We start from the raw sequence: 26,441 nt of genomic DNA, 5'->3' as shown, positions 1-26,441 counted from the left end.
TTAAGTTCACCTGCTGCTTTTTACTTTTTGAAATGTGATTGTCAGAAAATTTAAAGTCACATATGTGGCTCACACTATTTCTGTGGGACAGCCCTGCCTCTAGCTAGGGGCTTTGGTGAGAACCAGATGAGTTGATGGGTCTCCTCTGGGCCCTGCTTCCCTGGCTGCTGAGGTGCAGGAACTGTGAGAGGAGGGCAGCCTGTCACGGTGCCCAACGCAGGGCAGGGCTGGACAGGTACAAGTGGAACAGGCGGATAAGCTGGGAAGGGCACAGAGAAAAGGAGCTCCTCGTGACAGCACTTTCCCACCTTTTATTATTCAACACATGGAAGGGGGTGGAGACACAAGGATAGGGCAATGGTGAGTTTCAATAAATAAGAGAAACAGGACGGACAGGCAGTGGGCCCATGCCTGCACGGCCCCACATAAATAACCAGGTTGCTGAGCCAGAGTGGAGGTCAGGGCTGGGCCTGGCAGCCGCCTGCACTGCCCAGAAGCACTGGCACCACAGGGACACAGAAACCACTGAGGCCCGAGGTGTGCTCCAACCCCACCAAGTCTTCTCCCTAAAGCTCCTGAGATCTTGGGGCTGGCTGGGCAGGCTAGGGCTCTGTATCACACTCCTGCCGGGATCAAGTCTATTTTTTCAGTTTCATTAAAAACAGCTGGGGGAAGGGCAGGCACATGCATTAAGCCCCTTCCGTAGGCAGAGCCATGGATGGACAGCCCCATGGGGGCCTTGAAGGCAGAGGCCCTGGAAGCAGCAAAAACGGGGCTGGATAAAGCTACTAATGGGAGGGATGGTAGAGCCCAGCTCCCCAGTCCCCCACAACCCAGCCCAGAACCTACAAAGAGCTGAAGAGGCCCTGGGTACTGAGACGTCTCTCCTTACTTCACAGTCAGAAAAATGGACCCAGCGATGGCCACAGATGTGCCCAAGATTAGAACCCAGGGACTCACTCTCCTAGCCCAGGACTTTCTGCTACCCCTTCCCTTTATAGACCTGCTGGAAGAGGAGGGGGACGCACATCTGCTCTAGGGCCCTGTACAGAGGCAAGGGTGTGGCTAATTACCAAGGAATGGGGCCAGGGGTGACGGGCACGGGCCCCTCCCCTCTGCCAAGCCCAGCCTCTGATGATACAGAGAATCCCGTGGGCTCCTAGGATCCAGCCAGGGCAGGCACGGGGGTCGGGGCATCCTTCAGGGGAGCAACATGGCAGCAGGGCCGGGGGCGGGGCTCAGCCTGCTCCTGTACACAGTGCCCACCGGCCACCTGCCTCCTCACTGGGGCGGACGCTCCCACCTCCAGGCCTTGGTCTTTGCTGTCTCGTCTGCTGGGCCATTGCTTCTCGGTCCTCACAGTCCCAGCTGCAGCTCCACCTCCTCCAGGAAGCCTTCGGAACCTCCCAGGGCAGGGCCGCAGTGTCCTCAGACTAGACCACCCCTCAGATGACCAGGTTGCTCTCACTTAGCCGGACCACATAGCGGTTCTCCTGGTGGGCAGGGGTGAGGGGTCAGAGCTGAGTCAGGGGCTGGCTTCTGGCTCCAGGAAAGTGGCCCCTGCCTAGGGCCCGCTGCACTTCCACCCCTGCCCCATCTTTGGTCAGGGTTGGCCCAGGTGCCAACAGATACCTTTCTCCTTGACCCTCACCTCGGCCTTGTTCTCTGCTGGGGGCTTCAGCCACTTAGTATGGCTTCCGCCACTTCCTAGCAGGGCCTGCTGCTCAGGGGGGAGGCCAGGTTGTGGGGAGTCAGGGAGATCACCCCACGAGGGCCCAGCCTCCGTGATGGTCTTCACCTCAGACACCATTGAACTTGTCCGCTGCTCAGGAATTCGAGCCACGCGGAACCTGTGAGGAGAGTGGGGCAATCATCCCCGTTAGCAGGGATCCCCGGGCACAGAGAAGGCAGCACGTGCCCGGGGTCACACAGCAAGTTCATGGACCAAAGCCTTAGCTTGAGAGGCCCGGGTGCCATGGGGGCCAAGATGCTGCCCTAGGGATGCAAGGGCTCCATGTGAGACACAACATAACTGGGAAGTCCTGATCTCTCTGGCCGCCTCCACTGCCCAGAGAGGCCCAATAAGGGCAGGGCTCCCATTGAGCAGGGTGCTCAGGGCCCAAGCTGGGGCCCTGCCTCCCCCTCCCGGCCCCCAGGCTGTCACGTCTTTACCTGCCCCTGCTGCATCTATGCCCATCTCACCTGCCCACAGACAAGATGGTGATCTCGCCCTGACGCCCTGCCTTGGCCCCGGCCTTGGGAACCCTGGTCGGGTTAGGCAGAAGGCTGGGAACAGGAGTAGTGGTGGCTACAGCCTCAGGGGACAGCAGCACCTCGGGCCACTTCTTCTGGCTACAGCGGGAGCAGCAGGGGCCAGAGAGCGAGGCCAGGCCCTGCACGGTGTGGAGATGGTGGCGGTGCGGGCAGATGTGTGGCACGTTCGGGGGCGCTGGCGGCAGCCTGCAGGGGGCACAGGCAGAAGTGGCCATAGGCCAGGCCAGGGGCAGGAGACCCCAGCAGGGAACAGGTGACTTGAGGAGGGAGACCCAAGTGGGAGATCCCCAGGAGGCAGGCTGGTTAATGTAGGTTTTGGCCCCGTTATCTCCCACCAGCCCACTCACTTGGACACAGGCCTGTGGCTCGTCTGCACCAGCTGTTTGCTGTGGTACTCTTTCAGCAGCTCCTCCAGGGCCGCAGCATTCTCTGTGGGTAGCTGCAGTCAGACCCTCACTGTGGCCATATGGGACACACCTCCCACCCCCTGCCCCAGCAGAGAACCCCCCACCTACCCTCCATACGACCACTCCCAGCCTGGGCTGTGCGCCTTTTCCTCCCACTTCATCAGGCAAGAATGGGAGGCAGAGGTGTGCATTCCTGGGTCAGAGAGCACCAGGCTGCTTGAGGCACCCTGGCAGGGAAGGCAGAGCAGGGCAAGACTCTGCCCACCGCGGCTGCCTCACAGGCTCCTGGAGGAAACCCTCCTCTCCTGGGCACTGGGATGGGGTCAGACCTTCTCCTCACCTTTCTTCTCTGTGATCAAGCGCACCAGGACCCCAATGGTGTCCTCATTGGCATCCTCAGTCCGGTAGGCAGGGTTGATTCCTGGGGAAGAGAAGGGCCCTGATCCTGGGGAAGAGGGGGGAAGCCGCACTCCTGAGCTAAACCATGATCTGCCAGCAGAGGGCAACCCTGGCCTTCTTAAGGGCCCTGAGCATGTGCATTTAGGTGACAAGCCTCCCAGAGCCCTGCAAATGTGGGATCCAGGCTCAGAGAAGCCCATATCACCTTCATGACTCAACACCAGTGCTTCCTGCACCCAACAGCCCAGGTGCATAGAGGCTTCAGGGCCACGTGAACTCCAGTCATTGAATTGGGTGGGCGAGGGGGCGGTGCGTCAGCGTCTTCTGGGTCTGCACTGTCTCCTCCTCAGCCTCAAGGTGCTGTGGGCTGCCACCCTACCCAGAACTCCCCAAATCCACAGCAAACTGCTATTCCATGGCCTCTCTACCGTGCCCTGTCTGTGTAACAATTTAACTGAGGGCCCCTAGTCAGCTTTGGGCCCAAATCTCAAGGGTGTGAGAATGGGCCACGATGATCAGCCCTGGGCCCAGCAGCAAACAGAACTCCCAGGACTTGCACCCAGGCAGCATCCAGCAGTTAAAGGGAAGTCTCTAGGAAAACAAGCACAGTCCCAGGCAAAATGGCCCTGAGTCACCATGTTTCCTCCTGCCGGCTTACTGCTCCTGTCCGCTTCCTGCCCCCGCCAGACTTCAGTGTCAGGACTTAGAAGGGGCTCTGGCTCCCATGCCAGCCCCAGACAGCCGAGGGTGCTAGCATGGGAGATGCCATTTCACTCATGAGGTAGCCACAGGCTCCCATGGGCCCAGGGCAGGGTGTGTGCGAGTGGGCCCCTGCCCTGCAGGGGAGTAGTGGTGTGGGGAAGAAGGAAAGGGGCCCGGGGCCCTGGGGGTGAAGGTGGTGGCGCATGCCTGTCCCTCCGGTTCCAGGCCTTGTAACTCAAACTACAGCCTGGAACCGAAACCCGAGCCCCTTATGGTGCCTGCCCAGGACAGGACAGCTGCCCTGCCAGCCCTCCTGCCACAGGGCACTCCTCCTACTCCAGGCCAGAGGTCAGAGGTCACCTTGAGTAACTCCAAGGCCACCATCCGACCCTGGAACCATACACACAACTGTGGCCTCCAAAGAGTCCAGATCCCCACATCTGGGCAAGGCTTCACCCAGGGTAGGATCCACTGAAGCCACTTGGCCAGCTGTGCCACCTCTGCTCTGCCCCCACAGCCACACCTTCGTCCCCTTACCTTTCCTCCCATGTTGTCAGTCTGCAGCTATCACCTCCCAAGCCTCTCCCTCTCAGACCCCAGAGGCCAGGCAGGATTCCGCTGGCAGCCCCCAAGTGGAGCTGGGGCTGGGCTCGTGCCCCCGTCCTCCCCACCTGGACCCCAGCTGGGCCTCACCACTGCCTCCACCTCCAGGGCTGGGCCCGACCTCCTTGTGCGCCGTGCAGTGATAGCCCTTCCGCTTGAGGAGGTTGCACACCAGGATGCCCAACAGCCCCATGAGGCAGAAGACAGGGACGATGGCAATGACCGCATACTGGGCGGCTGTCTCCTCTGGGCCACCTGCCCGGGTGCCGTTCCCAGGCTGCCGTGTCTCACCACCGCTGCTGGCCCCTGCTGCCACCTCCACGCCACGTCGGGCCCGCCGCCCCCACTCTGAGCATCACAGACGATGGAGGCAGGACAAAAGCAGAGTGACACAAACACAGAGAGACAGGGGCCCAGGGCCCGAGTCAGTGGGGGCTGCAGGAGAGCCAATGTGCCCAGGGCAGCCCACTCCCTGCCATGCTGGGGATGCAAAGGTCAACCCACTGCCCTCCTGTTTTCCTTTCTGGCCATCGAAGCACTGTCCTGAACAAGGCCTCCTCAGGACGGCCAGACACCCAGCCCCACCCTCCCCTCACGCTGGGGTCAGGGGGTGAAGAGATGGCACACAGGACACATGTCTGGGCACAGGGACGTGGGATCTGCCTCCCTGTGGCCTGGCCATGAATCTAGTGCCTCAGGGGGTGACTGACTCAGTGGCGGGAGGAGGTGCGTGTGTGTATGTGAGTGTTTGCATGCGCACACTCATCTGCATGGGTTTTTTTAGGCAGAGTCTCACTTGTTGCCCAGGCTGGAGTGCAGTGGGGCGATCACAGCTCACTGCAGCATGGAAATCATGGACTCAAGCAATCCTCCCGCCTCAGCCTCCTGAGTAGCACCACCACGCCCGGCTAATTTTTTATTTTTATTTTTTGCAGACAGGGTCTTGCTATGTTGCCCAAGCTGGTCTCAAAGTGATCCTCCTGCCTTGGCCTCCCAAAGTGCTGAGATTACAGGCATGAGCCACTGCACTTGGCTGGCATGAATCTCTTTGAAGGGATGGGGACAGGGGACAGGTCAGTATGTGAGTCCCCAGTCCCCAGCTGTGGCTGCCATCTGCAGGACACTCTCTGCCACTCGGAAGCATGGTGGGCAGAAACAGCCAGGGGAGCGGCTGACTGTGCCCTGCTGGAGACCCTTTGGCTGCACGCCCTGCCCTGGGCTGGAAGAAGGACCCCACTGCCCCCACATGAACACTGCAGAGGCTGCTGGGCTCCAACTCACTGGCCCCTCCCGCACATACCCCTGCACCAGTCCTAGCCCCAGTCTGCCACTCACCATCACAGCCATGAGTACCCAGAGGTGCCCAGGAACATGGTTGACATGGAACGCGGGGAACCCCCCAAGGCCCAAACCACCTGCGAGGAGGGAAGATACCACTGAGGCCCAGAAGTTTCCCCAAACACTATCCTTAGGAGAGGCTGGATTCCTTCCTACCAGGCACCCTCCGTGGTCCTGCCCCATCCCGTTTCACAGATGGGAAGAATGAGGCCTGCTCAGGGTACAATAAGGCTGGGGCCCCAGGATCCAGAGTCCTGGTCACCCAGCCAGGAGCCCTCCCCGCACTCCCTTTGGCTTACCCAGGCCAGCAGTCTCCACAGAGTGTATCTCGAGTTGCCGTGCCCACCTGGGCCTCCAGCCTCCTCCAAAGGCTGCAACGGGCATGGGGCTGGCATGGGCTGGAGCCCCATGCAGCTGAGAAGGTGCCTGGGGGGCAGGGCCTGCATAATGTGCCCTGCCCTGGGTCCTGTGGGAGGTAAAGGGTGAGAGCATGGCCAGGAGCCAAGCCTGAGGACCCTTGGGGGCCAGGCACAGGACTCTGCCCCTGGCCCTCAGGGCCCTCCCAGGACAGGCAGGAGAGCAGGGCAATGCTCACCAGGTCGGGCTCCTCCCCAGGTGGGCACTGCCAAAGGGTTGTTGATGTCAGGGTGGCGAGAGGCCAGGGCAGCAGCTAGAACAGTAGGCATTGAAAGAGGCAGAAAGTGCTGGGTGTGGGGTCTCTGGGGTCATCTATCCCCACCTATTTCCTGAAACCCCAGTGGTGGGGACCACTGACTACCCCACCGGGGCTTCAGGGACACACTCTTCTAACCTCAATCCCTCACACTGAGGAAAACCTGTCCTGTCCCAGACCTGCTGCAAGACCAGTACCTGGGCAAGGAGAGAGCCACATCTGGCTCTGGAAAGTGCTGGAAAGCCCCAGATAAGGCCACATCAGGATCTCAAGCCCTTCCAGCTAACCAGAACAATGAGGAGGAAATGCTTCCGAATCCTCTCTCGTATTCTGCCCCCCCTTCCTCCTACTTTGGGTCCATCCCTGGCCCCATCACAGCTGGGCATATCATTAACCAACCTCATTTATAATCCCTGGAGCCAAGTCTGCAGGTGGCGCTTCCTGTTCTGGGCCCTCCCTTCAGCGAAAGTCTCCAGGACCACATCCTCCTCTGCAATCTTCCCTCAAGGCGAGGCTACCCCATTCACACCCACACACCCAAACAGGGAGACGCATCCCAAAAGAAAGCTCCATCTTCTCAGTGTGTGTCCCCAGCCCATTTCACTAGGAGTTCTCTCTGCTTCCCATTCTTAGGAATGAACTGTCTCTCCTGAATCCCTCCTGGAGTCCCCCAATTTGGCCTAGGCTGGATGAGGCTACCATCAGCTGCCCTGGAGATGGAATAGGGATCTCCTCAGACCCCAGAGCGGCTCCCAGCACCTGCTAAGGCTGGAAGGCCTCCTGTACATGGAGCAACCCTTAGCAAGGCCCAAGGCCAAGTCTCACCCTCCCTGAGCTTCCAGCGTCACAGCAGAAAGATGGGCCCCAGGGCAGACCCCAAGATGCTGCAAGTCTGTAATGTGGACTTGCCTGCAGCTCCGGGCAGCTGGCCTGATCCTGTGATCCTGGGACCTGGAATCTGGGACCCCCCAGACCAATACAGATCTTGAACCCCAGCACCTGAGGTGCTATGGCTCTCAGGGTCCAAATCCCAGGCCTCTTTTGCCCAGTTTCCTCTTGGTGCCCAGCATACCCTCTGGGCTGGGCTCCATTCTCACGCCTGCGTGCCAATGGGCATCTTGCCCTCAGCCATGCCTGCCTTGCCCATAAATGCCAGCAAGCCCTTCATTCTCCATCTCCCTAACAAGTCTGGGTGGGCCCAGAGGTGCTTCCTAGGGTCCAACTGCCTCAGATTCTTGACGAGCTGAGTAACTGAGCCCTGCCCAGCACGGGGTTCCCCGGGAGTGTCTGCACCCTCTTGCTGGAGGGCTGCAGGGCTGAGGGTGCGGCTTTTCTCCTTCCCAGGGCCCATCCCCAACTCACCATAAGGAAGCAGGACAGGGGCCGGCACAGCAGACTTGGCTTCATCCTCAGGCCCCTGGTGGTCGCCGGCCTAGGGCAGATGGAGAGGAGGCTCGGCAGAGCGGCAGGGACAGGCAGGCAGCTGCTGTCCCCTCAGCACCACTTCCAGGATGACAGGACTCATGGGGAGCAGGCAAGGTGCTGCTGGGCAGGCAGAGCCCGGGGAGGCCGGCTCCACACCCGCAAGCACAGGCCCAAGCAGAGGGGGCTGCCCTGCCTGGGAGCCGGCCTCACAGGGCAGCACAGGCAGGAAGGCAGGAAGAAGGCTCTGCAGGCTGGGAGGCTTCCCAGAGGAGGAAGGGCTTCCTTCCCCTTCCTTAAACTGCCAGGTGCCCCGAGGCATCAGCAGGGGAAGGAAGCGCGTGTGGCGGCCTGTGTCCGTGATGACAGGGTTGCAATCAACACCCAACACCCCAGCCCGGCCTCCACACTCCAGCCCAGCGCTCCAGGCTCAGGCTCCCCCCGCCTCCTCCTCACAGGTCTGCAAGCATGCCCGGCCTCTGCCTTCACTCCTGCTGGTTCTGGTCCAAGGAAGGCCTTTTCCTTTACCCTTCAAAGCTCAACACGAAGGCCTCTCTTTCCAGAAGCTTCTCTAGAAGCTTTCCCCAAAGTGGGTCTGGCTCCCACAGCTCCCCACCCCATCTAGGTCCTGGTCCTTCCGCATGGCCACTGTCCACACCTCTTCCAGGGAGGCTGACTCCTCCCTTGAGGCTGGAACATGTCTGGCCACAGCTCTTCCCCTGGCAGACCTATGGGGCTGGGGTGGTCACGGCAGCCAGTGCTCTGTCTTTGTCATCTCTCCAGCACCTACTGCGTGCGGGCACTGGAGAAATCGGTATGAACAAGACAGACAAGGTCCCTGTCTGCAGGGAGCTCCATCCCAGGGGAGACCCAACTGCAAACAGAGAGGTGCCCCTGCCATTTGGTGGTAAGTGCCAAGAAACGAAATAAAGCAGAGTGGGAGTGCAGTGTGTGATACTTCAGAGAAATATCCATGGTGGCGTCACGGCCCACCGGTCTGAGACTGAGGCCCCCAGGCCCAGACGGTGGCCTGCTCTGGAGAAGCCTCCGGCCAGTGGATGAGGCGGACACAGCAGGACAAAGGATTCACATCAGACAGCAGAAGGGACAGGTGGCAGAGCAAGGAAGTCCGCTGTGTACTTCCTGGAGGCCTGGCTTCAGGGGCATGAGGCTGAGGAAAGCCGTGCTCTTCAGGCCACACGCAGCCTCTTAAGCCCAGGGGCAGCCTGGGAACCCAGCCACTGGCTCAGGGCCGCCACGGCTGAGGCCCCCGCTGTGACTCCAAGGCCGGTGAGGTGAGAAAAGCGCCTCCTGTGGTAGTCCCAAATCACTCAGAGTCCTCTCCCTGCAGGGAGCCCGGCCCTCCCACCTAGAATAGCAGCCCAGGAAACCGATCTGTCCACCCGCCCTCCCTCTTGGCAGATCTCAGAGGGGCCCAGGGTTTGAGTTACACTCAGGGGAGGGAGTGGGCAGCAGTTACAACATCTCAGGACTCTCCAGGTCACTGGCAGCCACTCTGGGTCCCAGGCCAGCTCAGGGGAAAGCCAGGGACAGGAGAAGGTAGGGCCACAGTATAGGGTGGAGGCCACACCTGGCAGTCAACACCCAACAGATGGCACCCCCAGGCTATTTGGGGAGGGTCCCCTGTCACTCCTTAAATTTGGTCACAAGTCTTCCTTCCAGTTTCTGCCCCAAAGTGTCCTGTGCCCTTGTCAGGGCCCAGCTCCCACCTCGAGCCTGTCTCCCCATGGCCCCTCCCCTGTCCTTTGAGGGATCTAACCCACAGACCTGACCACGAGCCCTAAGTCCTCAGGCTTCACTTCCCCGCTAGGCCTGACTATGCAAGACAGAGCCTGATGCTGGGGGTGGGGGCAGGCTGTGGCAGGCATGGTGGCTCACGCCTGTAATCCCAGCACTTTGGGAGGCAGAGGCAGGTGGATCACAAGGTCAGGAGTTCAAGACCAGCCTGGCCAAGATGCTGAAACCCCGTCTCTAGTAAAAATACAAAAATTAGCCCAGTGTGGTGGTACAACTTGTAATCCCAGCTACTCGGGAGGCTGAGGCAGGGGAATCACTTGAACCTGGGAGGTGGAGGTTGCAGTGAGCCGAGATTGTGCCACTGTACTCCAGCCTGGGCGACAGAGCAAGACTCCATCTCAAAAAAAAAAAAAAAAGACAAAGCCAGGGGGAACCGTGACCAACCCAACAGCCCAGCCCCCGGCTCTAGCAGCCCTCCATGTCCCCAAGGTAGGCCCAGAGGGCTGATGCGAGGGTGAAAAGAGGCCAAGCAACCACAGCAGAGAGCCCTAGAACCACCCCAACCCTGGGTGGCACCTGCTAGGTGACCTGAGCCCACAGGGAGCAGCTGTGCAGCTGCTCATCTGCAGACAGACGCAGAGCTGTGTGATCTAGAACCTTCCAGGAAGAAAGCGGGGTCCAAAGGCCCAGACTCAAAGTCAACGAGGGCCCACTCCAGCACATGCATAGACACTGCCACCTAGGGCCTTGCACCTTCTAATTACGCACCTTCTCATTACCTCAAACCAGCACTTACTCCAGTCTGGCTGCCCGGCCCCCACACTCAGCCCAGACTGAGCCCCCACTGGACTTGCCCAGTCAGGTAGAAAGGCCTGGTGCACACACATGTCCACACCTGCTGCTCAGCACCCCTCACCCCCTGCCCCACAAGGCCTCCACTGTCTAAAACGGCCCTGGAACCGTGACCAAAAAAACAGTTAGATGGAAGCCCCCTCGGCTGGGAGGGGATATCTGAAGGTCCCATATCCGTCTCTGCCTCATCCTAAAGGCTGGGCAGTCAGTGAGGCCCCAGAGCCTCCGATGCCTGACAGAGGAGAGCCACACCCAGCCACACTGGATGGGGAGGAGGGGCCCCAGGGGGGTAGCAGAGAAGGAACTTGGCTTAGAGGCCACTCCTCCCATGTCTCCTAGCCTGGGGCCCAGTCTCCACTGCCACCAACTCCCTGTGGGACCTTCACATCACTGGGTCTCAGTTTTCTCATCTACAGAGATGGGGACGTTCATCTCGCTGGCATGGCTGTCGTGAAGTTTTTGGGGAATTTCTGTTTTGTTTTTTCTGAGACAGTGTCTCACTCTGCCATCCAGGATGGACTGCAGTAGCACGATCACAGCTCACTGCAACTTTGAACTTTTAAGTGATCCTCCTGCTTCAGCCTCCTGAGTAACTAGGACTGTAGGCATGCCCCACCATGCCTGGCTAAATTTTTAAATTTATTTTCTGTAGAGACGGGGTCTCATTATGTTGCCCTGGCTGGTCTCCAACTCTTGGGCTCAAGTGATCCTCTCGCCTTGGCCTCCCAAAGTACTGGGATTCCAGGTGTGAGCCGCTGTGCCCAGCCAGTCATGGGGTTTAAAGGAGGTAATGAAGCTAAAGTAGGTCATGGGATTTCCTTCTCCACAGCCCTTCTCCTCTGCCCTGCTGGCAGAGGGCTGTGATTAAGTATTTGTTTGCTTACTTGTTTATTCCTTGCTCCCCCACCAGACAGTGGTGAGGGCAGGGACGTCTGTTTTATTTGCCACAAAACTCCACACCCAGCCCCATGTCTGAAGCGGGAGGCCTCCAAGCAGGCTCACGAGGCGGGGAGGGTTTCCTCAGACTCAGCTCTCCAAAAAAATGCCCAAACAATGAGAACCAGAAATTCCCTGGAGAAAAGCCAACTAGCAAAGGCCATGGCCAGACCCCCAAGCTGAGGGCCCCAGACCATGATTGAGGCCACAGGTGGTGGAGCCCCAGGGAGGTGCAGCCCGGAGGCCTCAGAGAAAGAGGAAGCTGTGCCACCAGCCCAGGCCACAGGCAGCTTCCCCTTTCCCAGAACTGAAGCTCGCTGGGGTCACCCAGGCCCTGCCACGCCACTCCCCCTCCCCTAGGCAGGGCCCTCCCCTTCCCTACAGTCCCTAAGCTCTCCCAAGGCCTGCGCCCATTGCTCTTGCCCCCTTGCCCTGTCTCTGGCCTCCAGGTCAGTCCCACTCTGCAGCCTAGGTGCCCTGACACCCAGTTCTGGCCCTGGCCCTGGGCCAGCTCCCACCACCCTCAGGATGGCGTCGTGATGCGCCCCCGCCAACCTCCCCCACCCACACGCCTGCCACGCTGAGTGCTTTCCACCCTCACACACGCTGCACCTGCTTTCTGCTCTCCCCTCATCGCTTGGCCAGCACCCACTCTTCCTTAGAGCTCAGCTCGAAGTCACTTCCTCCTGGAAGTACCCTCTCCCCCACCTCCGCCTCAGCATTCATGGTGCCATGCAGATCCTATTACCCAGCCCTTTCCTCACCACGAGCTGCCTGCTCCATGCCCAGTGCCGACCTGGGCGGGTATGGGCTGATTTGGGGGAGAAGGCAGAAAAGGCACTCTTGGTAGAGAGCCCAGCTATGCCGAGCTAGAAGAGCCAGTGAGCAGGCTGAGGGGGAAGGAGCCCAGAGGGTGGGGTGGGTCAGAACCCAGATCTGAACCCCTGGGCTAACCTGGGGATACAAAGTATGGGGTGCAGTCCTGCTCTGCTCTGTCTTGCACTGGCTCTGTGGCCTGCCTGCAGAGGGCTGTGGTAAGGCTGAAAGGAGAGAATCACATTAAGTACTCAGCACAGGCCTGGCACAGAGTAAGCATTCCCCACACTTCACTGTGACTCAGTTTCCCTACGTGTGGAATGTGGAGGAGAAGGGCACACACCTTTTATTTACGTTCAGTGCCTGGCACAGAGTCTAGTATACAGGCGGTGCTGGGTTCGCCCTGGTGGGAATCTGGAGGGTGGGAGGGTGGAGGAGACGGGAGGAGTCTGGAGGAGTCTGGGAAGGTTGGTGGGCAGTGCTCAGGTCACACCAAGGCTCAGCTGCCTGCCAAAAAGCCTGCACTTCCCCCTAGGGCCTATGGGAGCCAGGAAGGGTTAAGCAAGGGACGGAGAAGAATGAACAGTTCGGTCTCAGCAGGCTCCCCAGGCTGCCTGCTAAGAGAGGCCGCACTGGGGGAGATGGAGGTGGGGGCTGGTGCCCACCTGGAGGAGGGCAGGTAGGGAGGCAGCTACTCTGCTTCCCAGATAGTAGCTCCTGAGCCTGTGGACCTCCCTCTGGCCTCCAGAGGCTAGGGTTGCCTGGAAACACAGCTGGACACAGGCCTCCCTTGGCGGTGGCCACACCCAAGGCAGGAAGACAAAGGCCACCCATCCACAGAGAAATCCAGGTTAGCAAGGAGCCCAGCGGTTCCCTGGCAAGTGGGGCTGAAGTAGGGCAGCGACCACGCTGAGTGGCTTTCCCTCTTCCACACTCACAGGGAAAGGAACGGACCCCAGCCCTGTGCAGGCCGGGCCCTCATCCTGGGTTGCTGCCTTTCCTTGCAGGAGAAGTGAGCATTCCTGTTTCACAGCTGGGCAAACTGAGGTCAGGGGAGGTCACTGGCCGGGGTCACACAGCCAGTAAGAGATGAAGCAGGAATGGAGCCCAGGACTGTCTCTTTTCTGCCTCCTTTTGCCCTGCAACTTAGCCCAGGACCTGGCACATAGTAAATGTCCTTGCAGTGTTTGCCAACCTGATGGTGGAGGCTAGCAAGCTAGTAGCACCCAGTAGGTGGCTCAACTGAGGGTCTGTTACTAAGGACCCAGGAGGGCCCCAGGAGAAGGTGCTGTCTGCACCGCCATCCCATGGGGCCTCTAGGAGTTGCCTGCATCTATACTCATTTGCATATTGTTCTAGTCTGTGCCAGCTCTGGCAGGAAAGGGAGCTGTGAACTGAAAGAGGCAGGAAGACCGGGGAAGTCTGGGAATTCCCAGAGCGGGGAAAAAGAGGTCCCAGGGTGGAACCCCAGCTTACTAGGGCTGCTGCTGGAAGCTCAGAGATGTGCAGAGGCTGGCTCAGGGCCACTCAATGAGACAGGTGCTCCACTCCTGCCCCCTCCCACAGCCCCGGGCAGCCATGAGCTCCCAGGTCACCACGATGGGGTCTAAACCCCTCAAATCCTAGGCCCCTAATCCTGTACCACCTCGAGGCCAGGCAGCAGCTGCTCCCCAGCCCACTCTCAGCCACACCCCCAGAAGTTGGGCATGGTTCTGCACCTCAGACCTCCTGGCTGCCACCGGGCCTGGGCTTCAGTGGCTCAGGTGGATGGGGTAGGGCTGAGGCTAAGGGGGCTAAATTGGCCCCTTGAGGCCAAGAAAAGGGCTGAGGTGGCCACACCTGGCCCACCCAGCTCCTCCCAGTCTGGGTATGGTACAGGTGCAATCCTTGCCCCACTTCCTGGGCCGAGTCTGGGGCTAGAGGAGGGATGTCTGAGACCAGACAGTTATCTCGGGCAGAGAGGAGGCTCCCTAACCCTCCTCACTGAGCACTACTGCCTGTCCCCTTCCCACTCTAAGCTGGGTCTCACTGAACCCCTCAAAGACAGTGTTCCATGCTTCACACGGAAAAAACTGAGGCTCAGAGAGGTCAAGTGGTAGCCTGTAACAACTTCACCTTGAAGGAGATGAAGTTTACCTACCCTGGAGTAGGGGCAACTGGCAGGCGACCCCTGCCTGAGCCACCCAGGCCTGGTATCTCCACTGCTTCTGGCCCACCGTCAACCTCTCAGCACCACAGACAGCCCTGTGTTGCCAACCCTGGCCCTGAGACAGGACAGCAACGGGTCTGGGGGTGCTGAAGGACACCTCACTGCAGCCCCGGCTCATGCTCTGCTACCTCCTCCAAGAAGCCACCTTTGCCACCTGCCCCAGCCATAAAACTGATCCCAAGTCCCTAATGTGCTCAGCATGGGCCCTGCCCCCAATCACCCTGACCTGGAAGACCTGGGCAGAGGCTTTGGGAGGGACTTGGGGGAGACCACAGCCCTGGTCTGCCCCATTCTCCAACTCTCCCCAGACTTGCGGTGCTGGGGAAAGAGGCGCCCCCAGGGCCATCCCAGGTCAGGTCCTACCCAGTGGAGCTACGCTGAGGACTGGGGTCAGTGCAAGTGCAGTGGTGGAGCAGGGAGGAGACAAGGTTGGGCCCTGGAGCAACCCACCAGGGTTCAGACTCTGGCTCTGTCACTTCGCAGATCGATGGCCTTGGGCAGGTTACTTACCCTCCCTGAGTTTCGGGGTCTTCCTCTGCAAACAGGGGTGCTAGTCCCTGCCTCATGGGATACTGAGGGCTCTCAACACAGCTCCACGAGGGCCAGAGGAACCCAAGCTCAGGACCAAGCAACAGCCAGCCGAGGTCACCCAGAGGCTTGGGTGTGGCAAGAGTGCTTTGGGGAACTCCATGTAAACCCTGGCAGCACAAGTAGAGGGGCCTCGGCCTCTCTGGGAGGGCCCTGAGTGCCCATGTCCCAGCCCCTATACAGGCCTGCATCCACCTGCTCCCACACCAACCAGGGCCATGGTCAGGAATGTAAGGGGTAGTTCAGCAGTCAGGAACCCAGCCCCAACTTCCCAAGCCTGTTTCCCAATTACACCAGTGCAGCTGACCTCATGGTGTGGTGGAAGACTCAGCGTTCACAGGCAACAGGGGCTCTTCTTACAATCAGGCCTTGGGCCAGGCATCCCCTCCTGTAGGAAGCCTCCCCAGCTTCCCTGTCAAGAGGGCCCCCTCTCCTCTCCAGACTCCCCCACCCCTCACCCCTGCCATCAGTTTTCAGTCTCCCTTGATTCCTCGAGAAGGGGTGAGGCTCCTTGAGGGAGGGAGGGAAAGGGTCTGTGCAGGAGGCCAGGCATGCAGCAGGCCGGTGGTGTGGGTGGCCAAGGTCCTCCCCTCTCACTGCTCCTCCTCACAGTGCATGCACTGGGCTAAGCACAGGTCCCTCCTCTGGAAGCCCCCACTCCTCTCTCTACCTGCACACTCAGACCCTGACTCTAACTGGCTGTAGAGGTCCCGCTGTCCCCCTCTGTCTGTGACAACTAGCCAGGGCACTTGCTCACAGCCACATGAGCAGCTTATTTATAGAGCTCTCATCTTTCCCAGAGTGGCCTAGGAAAGAACTCTGGTCTTCAAGGCCAGCAGACCTGGGTTTGGATCCCAGTGACACTGGGGCCTGGCAAGTGCCTCCTCTCTCTAGGCCTTGGTTTCCCTGCCTGTGCTTGGAGGGAATGATGATCCCCAGGAGTATAAGGCTGAGGATGTGACAGCCTCCCGGGCCATAATCCCAGGGATGGGCAGAGTAGGGATGCAGCATTGGCTCTTGTCCTCTCTGCCACTCCAGCCCCACTCAGCAGCACCAAGCCTAGGCCCAGAAAGACACGGGTTCAGCACACAGTGGGTATTCTCTCTGTCCAGAGACCACATCCCTGCTCCCCCATCGATCCTGAGTGGGGAATGGCGCCAAACACACCCTGCTGAGTAACCTCAGGCAAAACCCCTTCCTCTCTGGTCCTCTCTCCTGCTGACCTGGCAGAAGGGCTGGCCCCATAACAGAAGTAGTCAGGTCCCGCCCAGCCAGACTGGGTGCTGACCAGCCTGGCCCTTCTTGAGAAACTAATGTTAGAATTGTCAGACAAACCCCTCGACCCTCACCTCCTGCCTGGAGACCAGGCTAGGGGCTGGGTAGGATCTGGAGTACCTGACTACAACACAAGTGGCTGCGTGACTCAGCCTAGGGCTGCTCTCTGAGTCGAGGTTCCCCCATACCAACTTGGAAAGGAGAGGGCCCGGGTCAGTGCTGTTGTGAAGAAATGCTGGGCCCAGAGCCTGGCACACAACAGGGCCTGAGCAGGGACAGTTGCCTCTACTGGCTCAAGATGTCGAGGACCATGACAAGCACTACACTTGCCCCCTACCCACAGGAGTGGCCGTGAGTCTTTGCCCCCACCCCCCAGCACACATTCTGCCTCAGGTCATGGTGAGCACCAGAGACCTGGGTGCAAATCTCCCGGTGCCTCCCAGCACACAGGTGCTGGGATCCTAGAGCAGCTGCCCTTCCTCAGGAAGAGGTCTCGTCAGCACAGAGACGGCAGTGGGAGGGGGTGGGCTACTGGCCACGCTGGCCCCACCAAGCTGAGCATGCGGTACCCACAGGTGCCCCAAACCTGTGCCCATTCCCCAGCAGTGAGGGAGGACACCTGGCAGGTGGCCCACAACAATGAAGAGAGTCTAATTTCGGGCCAGGAGGGCTTCCTGGGTGAGGTGGAGCTGGGGCTATAGTCTGGATGGCCAAGAGGGTTCTAGAAAGAGGGAAGCTTTAAAAGCAAAGGCAAGGCAGACAAGGCATCTGGCAAGGAGAGGCGAGGGTAAAGATGTAAATTCTGAAAGGCCTTGGAAGGAAAGGCCTCATTGCCAGGTGAGGAGTTTGAACTACACTTTGTAGGCGAAAAGCAAGTTATTTTATGGAGGTCACTCTGGCAGTGTGTGGGAGAGCCGACGTGGAAGCACAGAAGCTAGAACCAGAGCCTGGGCAGGGATGGCAAGGCCAGAGCTGGAATATGAGGCAGGCCGACGTCCAGAAGGTGTGTCTTGGGGCTGCTTCCAGTGCTGGCCAACCTCCAGCCGCCAGGGAAAGTGTGGACACAGAATGACAAACTCAGGACAGAAGGCAGGTACCGCGTCTGGAAGGTGAAGGTTCTAGGAGTCCTAGGGTAAGTCCCTGAATTCTCAGAACCTCAATCTCTCCTTCTGTGAAATGAGATTGGGCCTGACCCTATGAGTAGGGGCAGGTGCTGACTGGCCCTCAATATCTCCCCTCCTTGGCTAGACATAGGGCCCTCCCTCCAGCAGCTATCACACCAGTCCCAACTGTGGTCACAAGTGGAAACCCAGCCTGGCCCCACTGTCATCCCCAGAGGCCCAAGTTCCCAGAAAGGTTTGGCTTGGCCAGGGCACAGGCTGAGGCTGGGGGCCTCCTTTAAGGCTGGGATAAGGAGAAGTTAACCCTTCTCCTCTTGCTCCCCCTCCCAGGCCCTAAGCTATTTCCACCTCTTTGCTGAGGATGGAAATAACTCCAGCTCAGCCCCTAGAGACCACGACAGCTATTTTCATCAGCCCCAAGAAGCACAGCTCCAGTCATTGCAGAGAGGACCGAGGGACACCCTGATCCCCAGTTCCAGTTCTTGGCCAAGTGGCAACAGTGGTCAGAGCCAAAAGGGGTCTCTGGGAAGAACAGGGAGACCGAGGCCCAGAGAGAGTAGGGACCAGCTCAAGGTCACTCCCTGTCTGCTCCCCACCATAACATGCAGGTGGATTTGGGGAAATGCCTCTAGAGCAACTGCAAAGGGGAGGGGGCCTCTCAAGTATGATGAAGGTCACCTGGGACTCTCAATTTTCCCTGCTACCCCTAGGCTGTGCTGCTAACTCCATACACTCTTCAAAGCCATGGGGACACCCCCAAAGCCAGGTCCAGGCTCTAGAAGGCAGGGGACAGGACTTTCTGGTGATGTCTGGTTGGGAGTGAAGTCTGGGGAGGAACAGGAAGACCATGTAACCCACCCATCCCCAGTGTTCCAGACATGTGTGCACACATACATATCATACTTAGAACTCACAATGTAATGCCCTGGCAAGGCCACGCCTACTAGCCCAAGTTTGAGAGACAGAAGTCCAGGAAAGCCATGAGCAGTTATTAGGAAGGTGGGTGATCCTCTCTCCCAGCATCTCACAGGTCTCTGGGGTCAGAAGACCTGAATTCCAGTCCTGGCACTGTCCTGACTCTGTATGACCTTGGCCAAGTCACTTTGCTTCTCTGATCCTCAGTTCCTTTCTCTGAAACACAGTCACTACATCTCAGAATCACTGTGAAGATTCAACAAGACAGAACACCATGAAGTGTTCAGAACAGTGCCTGACACTGTCCCCCACCCTGTCCCCCACCCCTAGAATGTAATCAGCATTTTCAGAGGATGACAGCAGAAGACAGAACTTCCAGATTCTACAGCAAGTGCCACCCTCTCCTAGACTACGGAGCTCAGCTTCCACCCCACCCTGCATGAACCCCACAGACCTTCATATGGGAGAAGGGGCCTCAGAGGGTCTTGCCCAGATGGCGAAAGGGCACCGCTCCAGCTCTCCAGCAAGAACTTAGCCTCCCACACCAGAGACCACTCCTGGGGAACAAGTCTCTCCCCACTCTCCCCCAACCCAAGGAACTGAAGAAAGGACACCCAGGTAGAGAAGTGAATGTCTATGGATTTGGGGATCCATATTGTCTATGGATCCATTTCGTGACAGAGGACCAGGAAGCCTTTGGGTGGGAGGCTAACGTTTCCTTGACCAGTTTTGGAGAAGGCTGTGCTTCCAACCCTATCAGTAGCCCCTAAGTGCAGCCCCTGGGCCACTGTGTCCCCAGGAGAAGCCTGCCCCCACCCCCCACTGCAGTCTTTCTGCCTGAAGGGAAGGGAGAACACAGGCGGTTGACCCAAAAACAATAGAGGATCCCAAAGTGATGATTCACAGTCCATTCAAAGCCCAGCACCTCAGTGTGCAGATGGAGAGACTGAGGCCTGCGTGGGGGAGGGGGCGGGGGGGGATCTGAGAACAAGATTGTGTCCGGGTCCGCTGAGAATACAGATTACACAGGGGCAGAACTTTGCCAGGTGTAGGGACTTCGATGCGTGAGTGTGTGGATGCAGGTGGGCGGGGGGAAGCTGAGACTACCACAGGGCCCCTACCCTGCTGCCATCTGGGCCACCCCACCAGATGTTGCCCAGCCTCGGCTTTCTCCCTCAGCCAGGGTCTATCCCTCAGGGTCCATCTCCTCACTAAGCTGAACTCCTGAGGGGTGCCCTCGTGGGGACAGTCCTGGAGACCCTTGTCTCCTGGCTCCCCAACTTCCTCATCGCCCCACATCTGCCGGAAGGTGTCCTAGGTCTGGTCCCTCCTCCCCCTGCCTCTTACTCATCATCGCCCTAGGCGCAGACACACACACACACACACACACACACTGACACCACTTGACCCCACACGCACACCATGGCGCCAGCGAGCTCGGCTCGTTCTCAGTCACTTGGGCTCCTCTCCCTCTATTTCACACTCACAGTAACGGGTGGCCCTGGCCCTGCGCCGGTCACACCCCAAGCCACGCACTTCGTGACCCCAGTGACCCCGGGTCTTTCCCTCACACAACACACGCACACACGCTGCCTGTCTCCCACACACAGAGCCCCTCTGTGTCGCCCGCTCGGCCCGGCGTCACCGCCCAGTGTCCCAGCCACACGTTCGCCCGGCCAGGCCGCCTCACGCGCCGTGTCACCCACAGTCACGGGCTGACACCGTCCAGACCCCCCCTTGGCCGCCCCGCGCCGCAGCCGCGCCGAGGCGCCGCCGTCCAGCCCGCACCACAACCTGGTCTCGGTCCAAGTTTCCCGGGCCGGGGACCGCTCCGGGCCCCGCCGGCCCCTCACACCGCAAGTTCCGCTGCTTCCCCGCGCGCCCCCCGACAGCCACCACGCAGGGCCGGCCCGGAGTCGCGGCCGGAGGACCTGCAGGTCACGGGGCTCGGAGACTGGCGGTGGCCGGTGCGCGGAAGGCGCCGGGACAGGACGCGAGGCGGGAGGAGTGGGGTGGGGGGGCGCGCGGCCGGGCTGCCGCATCCGCCGAGCCCGCGAACTTCCTCAGAGACGCGGGGAGGCAGGGGGCGCCACTAGGGTCCGTATCCCGCTGGCCCGGCCGCGGAGAGCGGACTCTGGATGGGCGCTCCGCGCGCCCTCCTTACCTGGCCGCGCCGCGACAGCTCCAGCTCGGCTCCCCGTTCGACTCGGCGCCGCGGCCCGGCTTGGCGAGCGCCCGGACAGCCGCGCAGCCTGCGCGCCTTTTGAATGAATCGCCGGCCGGGCCGGGAAGGTGCGCAGACCCGCCCCCGCGCGTCACGGCCGCTCCGCCCCCGACGTCAGAGCGCGGTCTGCGCCCCCAGCCCGACTCACCCCGAGCCGCGGAGGGGCTCGCCGCTCTGCCGCCGGGCGGCGCTGCTCTACGTCGCCCTCTCTCGCGCCCCTGGGAACTGCAGGGGGCTGCGCGGGACTGGGCGGCGGGGCCCAGAGGGCCTCTTGTATCCGCCTCTTCAGGGCTCTGAACCAAGAAAGGAGTTGTGCGAAGCAAGATAAAGAGACTGGAGACTGAGATACTCCTCTGGGTCCTCTCAGCATTGCCAGAGTAACTAGAGCCACCTCTGCCCCTTTCTGGGCCTCATCTTCCTCCTGCCAGTTGGTGGCCAGGAAGAATAACCTCACTTTGCCTTGTTGACGAGGCCCAGGCCCAACCCTGGAAACCCTCACCTAGTTGGCGAAAAGGCCTGGTGAAGGTGAGTCTATAAAGGAAGCCCACACGGTGGGCTTCGGCACATCCTTCAAGGCCTAGTGAAATCCTCCAGGAGGCGTCTCCTGCCTCCACTCCCCTACTCCCCGCACCACTTCTCTCTGCCAGGGTAGTTAGTTTCCCTCCAGCAGGACAGGTGACTCAGTGCCCCCCTCCCTACTACAGCCATCCCACCCTGCCAGTTTCCAATGCCAGTCATCACAAACTCCAGGCAGTATTCACACTGTATTCCGACTCCGAATCGTGTCCCCTGGAGTTGTGCTACAGGGTGTGCCAGGACTGGAGGGAGCAGCTCAGTGGCCCGTTCCCCCTCTCAGTACTATTCAGGGGATCTCAGGCGGTCCTCCTGGGACAGTAGGGCTGATGGGAGACTGAGACACCAGGGAGGACCTAGTGCTGGGCCAGAGGCCTGGCTGGGGTCAGGATAATCACAGCCCATGACAGAGATGGAGAAAGGAAGGTAAATAAGTCAGCTGGGGATAGATGGCTGGGGGTGGGGTTCTAAACAGTCATAGAATCTGAACCCAGGGGCTAGGAGACGGAAAAGGTCAGGTCCCCAGGGTCCAGGAGATTCCAGGAGGCGAACTGGACACCGCATGGGGAGGGGAGCAGGGGATGAGTTTTCATTTCCCTGGGTCATGCCCAGGTTGTGGGGGAAGGGCATAAGGAGCTACAGGTCACTGATGTCAGGATCATGACATCAGCACCCTCATATGTCAATGGAGACCTCCAGGGCTGGGGCAGGGGTTCTTCCAGGGTCCCACATCCCAGCCTATGGAAGGCCAGAGCATCCAGAATGCCTCCACTCCTGGAAATGTTTTCTTTGTAAGGGGACCATCTACACCCCAGCTCTAGGTTCTAGAGTTCAAATGGTGGCAATTTCAGGTGTCGTCACTCAATAAACCAAATGGGGAAGGCCAGGTGTAGTGGTCACACCTGTAATCCTAGCACCTTGGGAGGCTGAGTTGGGAGGATCGCTTAGCCCAGGAGTTCGAGACCAGCCTGGGCAACATGATGAAGCCCAGTCTCTACAAAAATATGCGGGAGAATCACTTGAGCCCAGGAAGTTGAGACTGCAGTGAGCCGCGATCGTGCCACTGCTCTCCAGCCTGGGTGAGAGAGTGAGACCTTGTCTCAATCAATAAACTAAATGGGGAAATGCTTTTTGGTTAAGGAGCACTGGCTATTAATCAGACATCCCAGAGAGGGTCCAGGCCCCTCTCTACCACCAGCTCTCTGTGAGGTTTTCATCAAATCCACCCCCAACTCAGTTTCCTCATCTGAAAACTGGGGTGCCAGACATGTTGCCTGAAGTTCTCTGTGGGAGGCGGCTACCTGGCTGCCCTGGAAGCAGCTCCAGAGAGTAGGTCTCCCGGGGCCACAGCCCAAACACTTCTCGCCCCTGCAACCCCTAGGTTAGGAGGGAGCCTAATTATTATTTACTGCTGGGTGGATGCGCCAGCTCCTCCTGCAGCCAGCTCTGACCCTGAAACCACTGTGACGTGGGCCCCTCCCTGAGAGTCTACCAGCATCTGGGTTGCTCCACAGTGAGTAGACAGGGAAGGAGTTGTGGAAGCCACAGGAAAGATTTAGACTCGCTTTTTATGGAGCTTGGAGAACCACAGGCTTGAGAACAAAGGACTCTCAGAATCACAGGCTTTATAAAATCCTGGCATCTCAACTGAACCCATGGAGTCAGCACTGGAATCCCTGAGCTCAGGGACCTCAGAGACCATCTTGTTGAACTTCACATGGTACAGCTGGGCAAGTGGGCCCAGAGAATGTGTGCACCTCATTGTAGGTACACAGCACAAGGTCCCAGTAAACTGGGATGAGCTATGATGGGGACCTGGAGGCAGGGGTACAGGTGCCATGCCCCAGCCAGGCCCTGCCTGGGGTGGGGATCCTGGGTCACAGGATCAGAGCCAGCACAGTGTGGCTGTATGCAGGGGTCTGAGTAGATGACTGCCTTGGAGTCATGGACCAAAGGTAGTGGGTGCCACTCTGCTTGCTGGCTGTGCTAGAATTCCAAAAGGAAGTACATACAGTACAAGCCTGGAGGAACGGCAGGCTCAGACTTAAATTTCAATGCTCCAGGCCAGGCGCGGTGGCCCACGCCTGTAATCCCAGCACTTTGAGAGGCCGAGGTGGGCGGATCACCTGAGGTCAGGAGTTCTAAACCAGCCTGGCCAACATGGTGAAACCCCATCTCTACTAAAAATACAAAGAAAAAAAAATTAGCCAGGTGCGGTGGTGGGCGCCTATAATCCTACCTATTTGGGAGGCTGAGGCAGGAGAACTGCTTGAACCCGGGAGGTGGAGGTTGCAGTGAGCCAAGATTGTGCCATTGCACTCCAGTCTGGGCTACAGAGCGAGACTGCGTCTCAAAAAAAAAAAAAAAAAAAATTCAATGCTCCATCCTAGGCTAACCCCCAGCGGGCCAAGTCCTAACCCTAAGAAGGTGGGCTGCTGTCCTGTGTTTGTGTCTTAGCTCCAGGGGAGGGTGGGCTCAGTCTGAGGAGAAACTGAGGCTAGGAGGCCAGGATAGGGCTCAGCCTGGGGCCAGGCCAGAAGCTGAGCTGGGGCTGTCTGGGTCTGAGGACCAGGTTCAACCTGCATTTAGGTCCAGACCCTGGCCTGGGTCTGGAATCCCACTGGGGTGGAGGTGTCAAGTCTTTGGTGACTGCCTCACTGGCTCCCTCATGGGAGGCCCAGCGCTCTCAGTTCCATCCATCCCAGGTTCTATTACCCACCTGACTGGTGCTCAGGGAGGCAGGTGTGGGGTTTTCTTGTTCCCATGGTGAGTCTGAGAGAGGAACCCAGAGCCATGAACTGCAGACAATGGGGCTGGTGGGCACCCTGGGGACTGTCAGGGTGAGACTTGCAGTCCAGTTACCCTCTGGGCCCAGAACATGAGCAGGTCAAGAGCTAGGGAGTGTGAGCCAAGCCCAGGGAGGCAGGTGGCTTGCTGAAGCATCTGAGATTAAGGAGCCTGGAGAAGAGAAATCTAGGGGAAAATGGAAGAATATATGCTTTGGTGTCACATGGATAGTGGTTAAGTCCCACTTCTGCCGTTGCCAGGCTGTGTGACCTTAGGCAAGTGACTTCACCTCTCTGAGAACTCGCCCATCCAAGCGTGTTATGAGGATCTGCTGAGACCTCGTATCGGGGGCACCAGCTTCTTCCAGGACGCTGGGCTCAGGAGCTCTCTCTCCTCTCCCTTCCCTTGGTGCACTGTTTGCCCTGGGCAGCAGGGGCTCTGCCCGATTTATCCCTGATGCCTGCTCATTATCTCCCTCCCCAGTCCAGCCCAGCAAACTACCTCTGACCCAGCTTGGGATGCCGGCTCACTTGCCTTTGCCAGGCAGGACTCCTCATTGGCTATAATTGGGCCTAAAATAGACTTCCCCTTGCCGTTTCCTGCAACCTGGCCTGTGGCTTAAGGTCTGTGAGGACACAGACTTGGTGTTTGGCAGGCATGCAGAAGATGTGAAGGGCTCACAGAGGTCATCCAGGTCTATGGAGGGACAGACACTCGCCTGGCATCACACAGTGCCGAGAGCCTGGGCTGGAGCTTGAGTTCAGGCCCTGGGGTCCCCCATCCCCTCCCCAGACCCTGCCCAGAAGGTTTAAGGTAAGGCCTTAGCCAGACTTGCTCCCTCCAAGCCCTCTGGACCAGCCCAGTGCTGAGGCTGGTTTGAGGTGTGTGACGGGGCCCCTGGAGGCCAGCTCGTCTAGCCTTCTGCCTCCCCTGGCCTTAAGGGTCATTTCCTGGCTTTTCTGACCACAGGAAATCTTCCTGCCTGGGCTCTCCTCCCCAGCTACCCCCAGCCTCAATGTTGCCTTTCTGTGTGACCTCAGGTAAGTTCCTGACCCTCTCTGTGCCTCATCTTTTCCATTAGATAGATGGTTTAGCTAAACCCTGACCCCTGTCCCAAACCCAAGGGACCACCTGGAGAACTCCCTTGAAGAGGAGATGGCCTCTGGCTTTGACTCTCCTCACTCATCTGGGATCTGGAACCCCTTCCCAGGGCTGGTCTAAGGAACATTAGTCCAGCCTCATGAGTGACTACATGTGACTCTGGGTGCTCAGGCTGTCTCTCCTGTCCTCCAGCCACACCAGGCCAGCCCTCCTCTTCCATGAGATACAGAGACCTAAGCAGACAGATTCCAGGTTCTATCAGTTAGTGGTTAGGTGACCTTGAGGAAGGCATCTAACCTCTCTGAACCTCAGTTTCCTCATCTGAAAAGGAGGGTAATAATGGTATCAACCTCCCAGGACCATTGTGAGGATTCGAGATGATTCATGCTCCTGGCTTGCAGCAAACACTAAGTGGAAGCTGGGTTTATTGTTTTGTGGCATTCAAGACCTAGAGTTGGTTCTCACCTGAATTCTCCAGATTTAATTCAACAAATATTTACTGAGCATCTACTGTGTGTCACACACTGTGGCAGGCCTGGGGATGGAACAAATAACAAAATCCCACGCTCACGGAGCTCCCAATCTAGGCTCCCCTGCCTTTTCCTCTTTCCCCATCCACCTGGGCCTGCACCAGGCTCCTCTACCCCTCCTTGCCTTGGTTTGAGCTGTTCTTTTTTTGAGACAGAGTCTCCCTGTCACCCAGGATGGGGTGCTGTGTAATCTCGGCTCACTGCAACCTTGGCCTCCTGGGTTAAAGCAATTCTCCGCCTCAGCCTCCCAAGTCGCTATGACCACAGATGCACGCCACCACGCCTGGCTAACTTTTGTATTTTTTGTAGAGATGGGGTTTCTCCATGTTGGCCAGGCTGGTGTTCCCTCTTAACATCAAACCCAAGCCCCACTTTCCCCCATACCAGTGGCTAACCATAGTCATTCCCTTTACAGCAGTAGTTCTCTACCTTGGCTGGTGAAGCTAGATCATGGTGTCAGAAGCCGGGGTGGTGGTTACCCTTGGAGGGTAGACCAGAAGGAGGTCTAAGGGGAGCTTCTGGGGTGATGAGATTTTCTGTTCCTTGACCTGGGTGTGTTCACTTTATGAATACCCATCACACTGGGTCCTTTTTTATGTCCTTTTTTGTATAAATGTTATACTTCAACTAAAGGTTTCTAAAAAACATATAGACACCTGGGTCCCACCCTCAAAGTTCAGATTTAATTGGCTTGGAATTGGCCTGGGCCCTCATGATCATAATGTGCATCCCAGGCTGAGAACCACTGCTTCAGAGGAGCTAATCCTTCCAGGAGCCTCCCCTGGGCGGGGAGCCTGGGGTCTGATGCTCATTCCAGGGCCTCCCTGCCCACAGCTGATGGGGTCCAGGCTGTCCACAGGCTGGCCAGTGCCCTGGAATGTGGGCCTCTAAGTAACAGTGGGCTGGGCCAAGCCCATTCTTACTGAGGCACTTGAGTC

At 58.8% G+C, this 26,441-nt stretch overlaps 1 protein-coding gene across 2 annotated transcripts; it reads right to left on the bottom strand.

The window, feature by feature from the left end:
- Positions 1 to 290: 290 nt before the first annotated feature.
- Positions 291 to 20,635, bottom strand: RELT (RELT TNF receptor). 2 transcript variants are annotated; one of them, XM_003815656.7, is made up of 11 exons: positions 20,453 to 20,635; positions 7,759 to 7,828; positions 6,319 to 6,393; positions 6,023 to 6,189; positions 5,721 to 5,800; positions 4,476 to 4,733; positions 3,022 to 3,102; positions 2,622 to 2,703; positions 2,203 to 2,460; positions 1,652 to 1,850; positions 291 to 1,493 (listed from the first exon to the last, which is right to left on the bottom strand). In XM_003815656.7, exons 2-11 carry the CDS (start codon positions 7,801 to 7,803, stop codon positions 1,446 to 1,448), a joined length of 1,293 nt encoding a protein of 430 aa, XP_003815704.4. In that variant the 5' UTR covers positions 7,804 to 7,828; positions 20,453 to 20,635; the 3' UTR covers positions 291 to 1,445. The 2 variants fall into 2 exon arrangements, with proteins under 2 accessions (XP_003815704.4, XP_063464734.1); XM_063608664.1 differs by lacking the exon at positions 4,476 to 4,733.
- Positions 20,636 to 26,441: the final 5,806 nt, after the last annotated feature.

This window comes from Pan paniscus, chromosome 9 (genome assembly GCF_029289425.2).
Source record: "Pan paniscus chromosome 9, NHGRI_mPanPan1-v2.0_pri, whole genome shotgun sequence".
Classification (NCBI taxonomy): domain Eukaryota; kingdom Metazoa; phylum Chordata; class Mammalia; order Primates; family Hominidae; genus Pan; species Pan paniscus.
The sequence above is the reverse complement of the archived record's forward strand: the minus strand, read 5'-3'. Positions and strand labels throughout refer to the sequence as shown.

Excerpts from the sequence above, each read along its gene's own strand:
- RELT (XM_003815656.7), bottom strand. The coding sequence starts at position 7,803 with ATGAAGCCAAGTCTGCTGTGCCGGCCCCTGTCCTGCTTCCTTATG. Across the intron at positions 4,734-5,720 it reads GGGTACTCATGGCTGTGATG|AGTGGGGGCGGCGGGCCCGA; the intron begins GTGAGTGGCAGA and ends TGTGATGCTCAG. Across the intron at positions 2,704-3,021 it reads CTTGATCACAGAGAAGAAAG|AGAATGCTGCGGCCCTGGAG; the intron begins GTGAGGAGAAGG and ends AGCTACCCACAG.